At 34.9% G+C, this 12,660-nt stretch overlaps 2 protein-coding genes across 2 annotated transcripts; both read left to right on the forward strand.

Moving 5' to 3' along the window:
* The first annotated feature begins 267 nt into the window (after nt 1-267).
* LOC107859119 (DNA-directed RNA polymerase V subunit 7) lies at nt 268-2,696 on the forward strand. Its single transcript, XM_016704016.2, has 2 exons — nt 268-451; nt 1,888-2,696. The coding sequence occupies exon 2, from the start codon at nt 1,898-1,900 to the stop codon at nt 2,438-2,440; it is 543 nt and encodes a 180-aa protein (XP_016559502.1). The 5' UTR covers nt 268-451; nt 1,888-1,897; the 3' UTR covers nt 2,441-2,696.
* A 4,003-nt stretch (nt 2,697-6,699) lies between these two features.
* LOC107861135 (cytochrome b561 domain-containing protein At4g18260) lies at nt 6,700-9,671 on the forward strand. The gene is made up of 4 exons (XM_016706513.2): nt 6,700-7,192; nt 7,414-7,578; nt 8,054-8,202; nt 8,682-9,671. Exons 1-4 carry the CDS (start codon nt 7,052-7,054, stop codon nt 9,067-9,069), a joined length of 843 nt encoding a protein of 280 aa, XP_016561999.2. The 5' UTR covers nt 6,700-7,051; the 3' UTR covers nt 9,070-9,671.
* Nucleotides 9,672-12,660: the final 2,989 nt, after the last annotated feature.

Here is a 12,660-nt window from a genome sequence, read left to right on the forward strand (position 1 = left end):
AATATATTTTAATATAATATAACATAATATAATTCAATACAATATATTAAGGAAAATAATATTTTCTTCGTTTTAGAATAAGTAAATTGTTGAAGTATTTATTAGTGTTTTAAAAGAAGTGAATTATTGAATTTTTTTCTAAATTTGCCCTCATGATTTGATAATCAATTAACTTTTGAAAAAGTATTATAAAGTTAATTTTTTCTTTTTTTGATAAAAATAAAAGGTTATGTTAAAATTTATGTGTTTAATGCTTTTTTCTTAATATGTGTGTCAAAATTCAACAATTTATTTATTATAAAACGGAGTACATTTTAACCCCAAAGTCTCAATCACATCAAGTTTCAGTCCCTCCCTTTCATTTATAATGCAACAACTCTTTGGACTGAGCTGAACCCAATTGCTACAACCGTAATCGTACCTAGGTCGCTGCTGCTTCCTCCACAAAAAGGTTAGTCCCACGGCACAGCCGCCGTCCCTGTCGCCGTCGCCGTCGCCGTCGCCGGTTCTTTTTCCTTACGCTGTTTTTTGTTTTTGTTTTCTATGTTCAGATTTCTTGCTTTACTTGTTACTTTCCGATCGTGCAATGCTATAAGTATACTTACTCTTAACATAAATCTAATTGGAAGTACCGATTTATCTTTTATCACCATTCTAAAATTGTTTTAGATTTTGCCCTAGTTATGGGCCAAAAATTTGTTCCTTTAATTTCCTCATTTTTTTGGTTAGTTTTTTTTTGTGATAACCGTCACCTAGACTAATTCCAAGGGATACGTGCCATCTCCACAAGTAACACAGTATTAGAGTGTTAACTCTGTTTACCAACGTTAGAACATATGGGAAGAAATCACCTAGTGTTTTTGCCTCTGCTTGGGAATTGAACTTGAGACCTTGTCGTGCTGAATATACGTCATTGACCACTAGGCCACACCCTAGGTTGCTTTATCTGTGTTTCCGTCTTTTGATCTTAACTTACTCAATGTGTATGTTTTTTTGCATTAGTCTTTGATTGACTCTTGGAAAATGCTCGTAAGGGAAGCTGATTGGAATATGGGGCATTTGGTAAATTCAATGTTTGGTTGATTTTCACATGTTGCCCTAAACCCAGGGAGAAAGATGGATATGTGTATTAGTCATTACGAATTTAAGGGTTTTGATTTGAGAGAGAGCAGGTAACATTTTACGAATTTAAGTTTCATCTACATAACATTGTAATTTGTTGGCGTCCAAAAACGACTTGATTCCATGAAAAATTCTTTCCTTCTCAGTGGAGAACTCTATTTCACCATTCTACCTCTGATGGTCGGTTTAGTCATAAGGAGTTGCTGCTGTTGCTGATATTCACTTACAATTTTAATCTTTAGAAGAGTAGTTTCAAATTTGTGTAAATACTCTTGTTAGAGATGTCTCCGTGTGTGGTGGTGGTGGTGACCGGTGGGGGTGTAATATGTAATTAATGACGATGTTGCAACAGCCTGATTGCTGTATTCTCGTATGAATGCTACAATCCATCTCACAGGAGTGAACTTGTGTAGTTTTCTATGTTTTTCTGTGATGTTTCAAGCCAATCTCTACGACTTATTTGAGGGAAAGATGGATGATACTGCTAGTTAAGAATATACCGTCCAAATCGTTATTTGATGTACCATTCTGTCTCTTGGCGGTTCTCTGCCAGGACTTTTGCACCTTAACAGTGTTTGTGGGTATTACAGATCTTCTCCTGATGGATAAATTTCAGTAGATATGCACCACATTTCTTGTGGTTGTGGCATATGAAATTCAAAATATGTTCTTGAACTTCATACTAGCATTGCTGTGACTGCATGGTTTCTTTGTAAGGCCCCACATTTCCCTTAATAAAGCCCACTGTGTTTTGGTTTCTGGCAGGTCCTCTAAAATGTATTTGAAATCCAAATTGTCATGGAATGTCATAATCCCTGCTGAGATCCTTGAAGTTGGAGGCTTAATGCTTCAAAAGGCAATTATTGTTCGCCTCATGGATGAATTTGCTTCCAAGAAGGCCTCAAAAAACCTTGGTTACTTTATGGCTGTCACTTCACTGGAGAAGATTGGGGAAGGGAAAGTTCGAGAACACACTGGTGATGTTCTTTTCCCTGTGGAATTCGGCTGTCTAACCTTCAAGATGTTACGTGGAGAGATTTTGGAAGGGGTTGTTGACAAGATCTTGAAGCACGGTGTCTTTTTGCGATGTGGCCCCACCGACAAGGTATACCTTTCTCATCAGAAGATGGCGGATTATAAGTATGTGCCTGGAGAAAATCCTATTTTTATGAATGAGAAGATGTCAAGAATTGAGAAAGACACTCAGGTGCGCTTCATCGTGGTTGGAGCTAGGTATGTGGAGGCGGAGAAGGAATTCCAAGCAGTTGTGAGCTTGGAGGGTGATTACCTTGGACCCATTTCGCAAAGTTCAGTCTAGATTTAGGTTATTTGCCATGATTGGCACATTTTGGGCATAGACCAGTGACATGTAGAGCTAACTTATATAGCTATATGTGTTTAGTACTGTTTTGGATTTGACCGGCTTTTCTGTTGATGTTGTCTGAAGTGTCTTACTCTCTCATTTGGTCGCTTAAGCCCTTAAGTGATTATGTAAATGTTTTAAGGCGTTGCATGCCTTCACAGATGGTTTAACTTATTACGGTGATAACCTATATGCAGAATACCTTTCCGAAGTGTTTAGTTCTCTTGACTGATATTTCTCTCTGTGTATTTTTAGTTCTCTAGACTATATTTTTCTCTCTGTATTTTTAGATTCTGTATTAGGAATGTTATGATCTGTAGTTCAATGATGGAAATTTTGATGCATGGTGTTTAGTATTTGGTTAGTGGTTTTTGATTTAAAGTATCGAGATTCTAATTGATTCGTCTTTTGGATAACCAAACGTAAATCTTATGAAGTTCTAGTTGCATAAGTGAATCTGCTGTATAGGTGGTCTTCTTTTTGGGCTGTGGTTAGTCCTTCAAAATCCATCCCTTCAAAAAAAAACTTCTTCTTGAGATTGCATTTTCAATATGCTTTCACCTTCTTTACCCCCATAAAATGTTCTAGGTTTAGTTTACTTGTTTTGTGAATGGACTGTGAGATTCCATTTCCAATCTATGAACAAAACTTGTATTCTTATGCTTACAGTACTCATCTTCTTCTTTCACTGTCGGGCAAAGGTTTCAAATGAGTATTCTGTGGAGTTTGTGTTTGCATGTAGGTTTTATCATGAGGTTTTTGGGGCGCGTGGTGGTTAAGGTTATCGTGCATTATATTGCGACCAGGATCCATACATCAAATTGAAGGTTGAATTGTATTTGGTAAGTCATGGAGAGGAAATCCGTGGGGATGGGGGGATTAAGTTGTTGGGAAGTATAGGATCTCACTTAAACGCAGATCTCCACCAAGTTTAAAAGAGGAGGTAAGAGGCATGTCTCTTAATGTGCAACAGTATTTTCGAAGCTGTGATAGGAAGTTGGAAATGCTGCAACAACATGGTAAAAACCTTTTATATAAATTGGTTAGGAGAGAACAATTGATACAGGCAGTGCCGTCTAATTGGAATTTGAGGTGTAATTAATTGTACACGGTCCAATTTTTGCTTAGAGCCTTTTGTTTTGAATCTTGATAGTGATTTATTTGTTAGAAGCAAATCTAACTAACCTCTAAGTGTTGGAGAAAATGGACAGCGGGGATTTATATAGTTAGTCCAACTAGCTTGTGATTAAGGCACTGTTGTTGTATTATCTGTTTATTGATCATGCAATGATGCTCTGGTACAAAACGTATACACCATATCTATAGTTATTTAGATTTTTTTGTAGTTGTTTAGATCTCTTGTCTGCGGATGTGGCTGTACTTGATTTTTATTCATTTTCGCGGTGTTTTTCCTGTTCCATCAAACTGTGGGATTTCGTTTCAGTAAAATTTCCACTCCTTTAACTACAAACGTACGTTGTGTTGAATATCTTAAACTCTAAGATTGTATATTCAACTTTTTAGATATTTGAGAAGAACCCAACAAAAATTAAGAATTATGGTATTTGGCTCCGTTATCAAAGTAGAACTGGGTATCACAACATGTACAAGGAGTACCGTGATACCTCATTGAATGGTGCTGTGGAGCAGATGTACACTGAGATGGCTTCTCGCCACAGAGTTCGCCATTATTGCATCCAGATCATAAAGACGGCAACCAATATTCCAGCTAAGTGCTATGCAAAAGGGAGCTAAGTTGCGCGGACTCTTCACCTTTGACGCCGCACCCATGTCGGAATCTCCAAAAATATACGACTTTTGGAGAATTCGACACGCATCCACTGACATTTTGAAGAGTCCGAGCAACATATATAGAGAGAGCACAAAGCAGTTCCATGACTCCAAGATCAAATCCCCCTTGGTGTTAAAAGAAAGCCAGGCCACTGACTAGGAGACTCAAGACCACATACAAGGCTAGTAGGCCTAACTTGTTCATGTAACGTGTTTGGTCATATGTGCATGGAGACCGCAACTTCAAATTTATGCAATTTTGGTGCTTAATTTAGTTGAGTTGAGGTTCATTATGAAACCTTTTTGTTCTGATCAAATGAAGGTGGTTATTAGAACATTTTCAAGCATGGATTTGATCTGTTTGCTTTTATTGTTGCAGTTCTATCTAATACATTTTTGTTAATTAGCATGGGGGTCTCTTGTCTTTTTGGATGTTTGGGTTTAAAAACTTTCATACTATCAACATATTTTAACGCTGTTGTAATTTTACTGATTTCTCTTTTGTATGGACACTTGCAGGTAACTATTTTTAGGTAACTTGATATGTAAAAAAATTCTAGAGTAAAAAAATATTGGCTTTTATTTGTGCAGGTATTAGCATATAAATTAAAGGTTTGATATGAATATTTGGAGAAGTAAAAAGAAGCTCAAAATCTTCACTGCTCTTGCAACATCTCATATCAGATATGCCAATTACAGGTCATAAAATATTACAATCATCTGGTTTCACAATGATTAAAGGATTTTGGGTAGAAATTTTCATACAATAAAGAGAATAAAAGTGCATGCATAACAAAGATGGAATTGAGGACATGGATGTGACCCTTCACCAAACTAGGATAGATGTCAAAATGCTCTTCATTTGCTACAAAAATGCTATTATATGAAAATCTCAACTACATATGGAACCATTATTACTCCAATAAAAAGGACTAAAGTTTTGTCAATCTACTTTATATAGCTGCAATATTTGACATGCCTAAGATGAAATAACCTCTAATATACTTGGACACTTATGTTTCACCAACCTCAATCAAGAATTTCAAAGAGGGAAAATGAAAAAGATATAATCAATATAAAGTATAAAAGTAAGCCATGACGCTCATCTTTCTACGGGGATACAATGAGGATATCTTTTTCTACTTTGATCAACAAAGAATAAGATTAAATATTCCATGATGTCATAAATTAACATTTTCCTGAAGTTCCTTCAACTAGTGAAATAGGAAGAGGAATTAGTTGTTTTTTTTTTAATTTTTTTTTTTTACTTAAAACAAATAGAGGAATTACATAAAATTGAACTATGGAAATAGTTGCGGAGGAAAAAAGATTTGGACTTTGACTACAGGAAAAATAAGTATGCTCGATTTATAAAATATTTTTAAGTTTTGCGCACTGAAGATGCACAAGAATTATTAACACAATTAAGATGATTGCAGAAAATTTTCTATAATAAAACGATAACTAACCTACTGTCACACGTTAAACTATACACTAATGTTATGAAGGAAAATTGACAATCTAATTCATATGTATATGCTTTTTAATGGTACACTTTGGGAACCATTATTATGAATGTGAAGAAAGAAGCTTTGTTATATGATTACATGGGGCAAAAGCACTTTATCTTTGTCTACCACCACAGTATGCAAATATCATTACCATTTTCTACTATTGACCTGTCTTGTACTAAAATTTGACAATAAACTGACATGAAAAAAAACTTGCTAATCAAGCTTTAGTTGAATCTAGTAATAGCAATGCTCATATATTTTTGTGAAGAAATCACATGTTTGTCCAATTTCTGGTTAGAAAAGTGATGTCTACCATAAATCCAAATGATTGAAATTTGTGGTGTTATTCTTAACATGACATTTAAAAATTCTTTTCTAGCTATAATTGTGTCTCTATCAACATTCAACCCCTTGAATTTTGAGAAGGGATAAATCAAGCTTATGACTGACTAAGCAATGGTTACTTATTACTCTAATCCTAATTAAGCCACAATTATCACCTTGAATTATAAAATGCAATCTCAATTTTAATTTCTTCTTCCCTTTGCAGAAAAGGAAACTCTGCCTATACGAGCTTGCTTACTATCGGTCCCAAATCCAGATAAAGGAGGAGGGTCGTACTAGGCTGACAGCCAACGTAAAACTTATCAATTCATGATGAATCCTTAGAAATGATTATATGAGATGAGTTCAAATAAAAAAGTAGGGATTCGTATAGCCAATTCTAACTTGTCTTGCACTGAGCTTAGTGATTATTAAATATTACTCCATAAAGGACTTCTTATTACCATACATTCCTTTTAGTATATAGAAAGTAGAGGTTATTATTACTATTATATATAGCTGGCATTTTTGCACAAGACATGAAGGTATGGTTACTTGCTCATTTTGTTCAATGATCTGAAAGTAGCTTCTTTGTACATAAAGCAAAAGACACATCCTAGTAGAGCTAATGTAAAATACAAAATGTCTAAAAAAAATTGTCTTTAGTCTAATCTAGATAACATGCTCATCATTACAACCTAGATTAAATAAAGTCAATTGGTTATCCTTGTTTGTCATTAGAAATAGAAAAAATAAAAGAAGCTGTAAAAGCCAAGAATTTATAAAGTGAAAAAACTTTAGAAGAATTTTTTAATGCTTGCATGGTTTTAAAAGTCCATATGTCACTGCACCAAACAATTTGTCATCTTGAGTTTCCTCTTCCATCATAGTACCTAACTTTCCTGAAAAATCATACTTCTTCAGTGAAGAATCAAGAATGAGGAAATATTGGCTGCCATGTTCAAGCATTTATGCAATTTTTGCTTCTTTTTTACTTCCACCTTTCATAGTTTGTTTATCCAATGAAGACATCCAACTCAACAGCCAGTTGATTAGCATCAACCAACATGTTCCCAAGGTATGGCCCCCTCACCCCACCCCATACAAAATTGTTGTGGGTACGTAGGCGGATTCAGGATTTAAATCTGATTCATGTTCCCAAGTAAGTTAAGTGGAAAAGCTTTCCTTTCACTTGTTTGGTTTATGAGAACTTAGAGAAACAAAATGTGACATAGAAAGATCTTTTACTTTCCCTTGTTTTCTCTTCTTTGCAAGTAATTAATGCAAAGTGTTGTATAGGTAAATTCACACAAGATATTTGAGATTGAAATTCATGGAATTTTATTATGGGCTTCACTGGGATTCTTGATGCCTGCTGGAATACTCACAATAAGACTCTCCAACACAGAGGAATGTAGCAGAACAAAACTCAAAATTCTCTTTTATGTTCATGGAACTCTTCAGGTAATTAATTCTTTCTCCGTTTCAATTTGTTGTCTGATCTTGAATTGATACGGAGTTTAAGAAAGTAAATAAGACATTTGAATCTTGTAGTATAGCAAAATGACTGAAAAACTTTTGAAAATGAATTGGAATTGTTGAAAAAAAACCTTTGACATCTCTTTTGATGAATGATAGATGTTTCTTTTGAGCCATGAATCACAAATTGATCTTTACTTTGTTCTGCTACTTAATTATCATAGGTGCACTTTAATCATAGTAAGGGTTTAAAAAGTTCAAAATTCATTTATGTGAGCCCACAGTTTGGTGGGAATATAAGTGAAAGAGATTTGACTATGATTATGGCCATTGTATGTGGCAAGAAATGAGAATTAATTTAACTAATAGACAATTAAAAATTATGCTCCATTATCTCTTTTGTTTCTGGCTGCCTTAATTGATTTATTTATTTTTAATATCCTATTTACAATTTGAAAAGGTGGTCTCTGTGCTGTTGGCTACTGCTGGAGCTGTGCTATCAATAAAGAGCTTTGAGAATACGTTCAATAACAATCACCAAAGAATAGGCTTAGCACTTTATGTTGCCATCTATGTCCAATTACTTATGGGATTTCGCAGGCCTAAGAGGTAACTTTTTTTTTTTTTTCAGTTTTAAATTTCTTGTCTGTCCTTTGTACCAATATACTGTCCTTTATAACAATGATGTTCGACCCATTTTGCACGCATATTAACTATTTTATTCGGTATTTGTTATTATCCATCCGTATAAGTATCAAGTAACCCCTTGTGAACAGTTATTCTGTGATTCAACCAATGTCACTACTTATTCAAAATGTATAGCAATAATGATCACATTTATTCTGAATCTACTGTCCTTAAATCACTTTACTAATCGTTAGATCGCACATTTAAGCCTTTTATACCTATAGTGAACACTTATAATATCAATATGAGTATGGTGTGTGATGCAGTGTAAAATTTATAAAGAATTCTATGGTTCAGCTGAAATCATTACTTATTCAATCTTGAAGCCTTAGCTATTTAGCCACAGCTCATGTATCTAGTACTCTTAAGACTAACTTATTATGAACTGTTTTGGAGTGTAGGGGAAGTAAAGGAAGAAGTGTATGGTACTTTTTCCATTGGCTACTTGGAACAACAATATGCTTGGCAGGAATTATCAACACTTACACAGGCTTAAATGCCTACCATGAAAGAACATCTAAGCCAATAAGCCTTTGGACAATAATTTTTACAGCTCAAATCTCCTTCATGGGGTTTTTCTATCTTTTCCAAGACAAATGGGAATACATACAAAAGCAAGGTGCCATTCTTGAAAATAATGAAACTATGACACCCCAAGTGGAAATAGTTGTCCCTCAGAGTGGCGAGCAAAAGATGATTATGAGAACTGAATCAGGGAGGAAAAGCAATGCACTTGGAACTTTCTTTTCTAGAAGCAATGTCCTCAACAAATTACTTCAACAAACTTAACTGATTAATGTTTAGAGATAAGCATTCGGTACCTCTCGAATTATGACCAAAGTTGCTATGACACTCTCCAACTTGGGTCCTATTACCCTTAAACTCAATTTTAACGTATTTTTGGCATCCTTTTGTGCTAACGTGACATCTTTATTATATAAAATGGGATCTATGCTAAAGGTGTCATGTCAGCTAAAAAGGTTGACAAAAGGTATCACGTCAGCACAAAAGAGTGACAAAAATACGTTAAAATTGAGTTCAGGGAGGTAATAAGAGTCCCGTAAAATTAAAGTGTCATAGTTCAGGAAGTACTCGATGCTTCACTCTGTTTATGGAAACTCTTTATATGTACTAAAGTTTTGGTGTATTTTTATTTGAGGCACCAATTATGTGAATGCATCATTATAACATAGGAGGAAACTTATTTTAGTCATTCAAGCTATCCTTTTCTTCCCCAAACACGAAACGTGATTTTTTCCTCAAGAGTGATTATTAGGTAGTTTTATGATGTTTGGGGAATGTATTTTCTTGTACATAGATTAGAGTATTCATCACGTTTGTATTGTGTGACGATATGAATGCTTTAAAATGATATTATATTTTCAAGCTAATCTATGAACTTTGCATCACATGGTCCCTTACTTTTAGTGCTACAATTTGTTTTTGTCCTTCAAGTGTAATTTTGAACAAAAATATCTTTTACATTAAAGGAGTACAGTTTCAACGTTAAATTGACACGTTCCTCGTCTTAGTAACATGCTATGTTCTTGAAAACTGTCCAACATGAAGGTGTTTTGGATACGATGACAAATGTTTTCTGATAAGAATGATAAGTGCACTAGCTTGACGTTGAAGAATGAATTCAATTGAGAATAAACCTTGGGGTTATGCAATTATAGGTGTGGGATCAGGCATGGGTATTTGTCTATTTATTCAATTTTTAGCTAAAAGTCATGGGTAGGTTAGATGCCAATGTATTGGTGTCAATCTTTCAATTACAACACCAAATTTCACAAATGAGTTCTTTCGAACACCTCACAAGTGTGACAATTTTCCACATCTATTGCCTCAATTGACATCCTTATGTCTAAGAGATATCATTAAATGAAATGATTCAAGTTATTGGTTGCATTTATTCCTCACCCATATCCTCTTTTTCAAGAATGACATGGGTTCTAGGATGGTTGGAGTTTGCAACCCCCAACTCTCAATTAATTTATGAAATAAATGCAACACCCATCACAACTAACTAATTAGAAAAATAATTAGCTAAAACTCATGCACTACAACTACCTAAGCAAGCATAACCCCAAGATTGGAAATTAGCTACTCATATATAAAAGGGATAAGAATATACCAAAGTTATCATTAACTTCATCCATGAGAGATAGAGACAGTGTAATTCCACACTTGGGGTTTCAATAATTCTTCAAAGAAAAATCACTACCATGTATTTTTCATTCAATCTTAGTACAAAATTCTCAAAAGATGAAAAGATAGATGCTAAAAGAGAATAGAGAAGCTAAGAGCTAAAAGGGAGGCTATCTTCAAAAGAGATGAAATACTAGGTCTTGAAAAAAGAGCTAAAACCCTCCTTTTAAATTCCACTCTACATTTGATGGAAATTATAAAACTGCCACCTTAGTCTTGATCTGCTTGAACGAATCCAAAGCGGATGTAGAGCAGATGGCTAGCAGCTCCAAAGCAGATGTGAAGCGGATGCGAAACGGATGACTCATTTCCTTCACATTTGGCCTCTTGATGACTTGAATGACTTGCCCAATTTTCTTTTTTTACTTTTACCTACATAAATGGGCATTACGTAAGAGAGTACCATCAAATCAATGGAAAAACATGATAATTTGGGCTTAAAAGGTACTAGCAAGTCGTCAAATTGACGACTTATCAACCCCCCAAACTTAAACTATTGCTTGTCCTCAAGCAACCAAGAATAATTCAATGAGATAGGGTATTTAACTCAAATCCACCTAGAAGAAAGCTATACTAAAGGAACAGGCTAACAAAACTCTACAAACACTTTCCACACATGTCATGGCAACAAGTAAACCAAAACTTTTCAATAAGAACATAATTATGAAGGATGCAAGTTTTTATCAAATGAATTTTCCAAATCACAAAACATCTTAAGATAAACACAAAATCATCAAAGATTGTCTCAATCTTCACAATGCAACTTACTTCACTCATTTACCTAAATCGATAGTAAAACATCACCCTCTACCCAAAAGTACCGATGCAGCTCACATGCAAGAGTTAACTCCACACACCAAAGGCATTTTAATTCTTAAGGGAGCTCAAATAAAGAAAGAATTCACACTCACTCTTACAAATAAATTCAAGTGCATTGAATAGAAACATAGGCTTGTCCTTTGTGTTTTTCGCCATTAATGTAGACTTACTTAGTTTGGAATCACCAAGGTCTTGCGGGTCAATATGAAGATTTAAGGTACGGGAAAAAATACGTATGAATCAAGTGACTAAAGGACCTCCTTCAATGCAATCGCTCAATCCTTTCTACCCTCAAAATTTTCAAACCACTCACCTTATTCTTTTTCAAATTATTTCCCATATTTTTTTAACTATTTGTTTAGCATTTACCAAACCATTCAAAGCCACCATTTTCTTTCTTTCACTTCTTTGACCTTTTAAAGAGATTTTTTGCCTATAAGCCTTTCTTATCCCCTCACTCATTCAATTTTTTTTCAAGCTCTACGGGCTAGGCTATTCAATTTTATCATCAAGCATATCTCTTGTCTTTTAAGCACATGTATTGACAATCTTACATACACCTTTCTTATCCTTTCTTTGATCATCTTCTCTCAAATACACAACCCCCAAACTTAGGCTTTTTCCTATAATCAATTATCTAGAATCATGCAACGTATTAAAGGAGGTTAGGTGCCAAAAGAGAGGTTTTCAAAAGGGTTTAGATGTTTTAGCATGGTTATCATTACAATAAGGCCCGGAGTGCTAGGGTAAGCTTGCTTACCGTGGTGTGCCAGGGTCGGGGGTTCGAAACGCCCCTCCAGCGAAGCTGGGATGAGGGCGCGTAGGTCAGGCCCGGAGTGGTCCCCCCCTCCCCGACACCTACGGAGTAGGTATGAACCGGGTCGTCCCTTTATCATTACAATAAGGGCAAAAAGGTTCAAATGGGCTAACTAGGGAACAATGTTAAGGTGGAAATTTGGCTATATGACCGGTTAAAAAGGGCCTCAGGTCATCCTCCAAACCAAGCTTGTCTAGAATTTTGCTTTGAATACACTCGGAGCAAGTTTTAGACTAGACAAATGCACAAGAATTTTTCAAAAGTCTCACCACTCATGGCATCGTACTCATAGAGCAAAAAGTTAGTTTCCCAACCAATTTGAGCAATTTGAGCTTCATAAGTTACTCCAAGTCAATGACTCATCCTTGTAAAGAGAGAGCCAAAAATTGAGTTTAATGGTCTCACTCAAAAGAAAACTCAAGACATCCTTGATCTTGCAACTATATTTTTGGTTTTTTTGCAAAAACATTTTATTCCTTGCCAATGACATTTTGAAAATATTTTTGAATTTTTGCTTCTTCCTAGTTAACCAA

This window comes from Capsicum annuum, chromosome 2 (genome assembly GCF_002878395.1).
Source record: "Capsicum annuum cultivar UCD-10X-F1 chromosome 2, UCD10Xv1.1, whole genome shotgun sequence".
Lineage (NCBI taxonomy): Eukaryota > Viridiplantae > Streptophyta > Magnoliopsida > Solanales > Solanaceae > Capsicum > Capsicum annuum.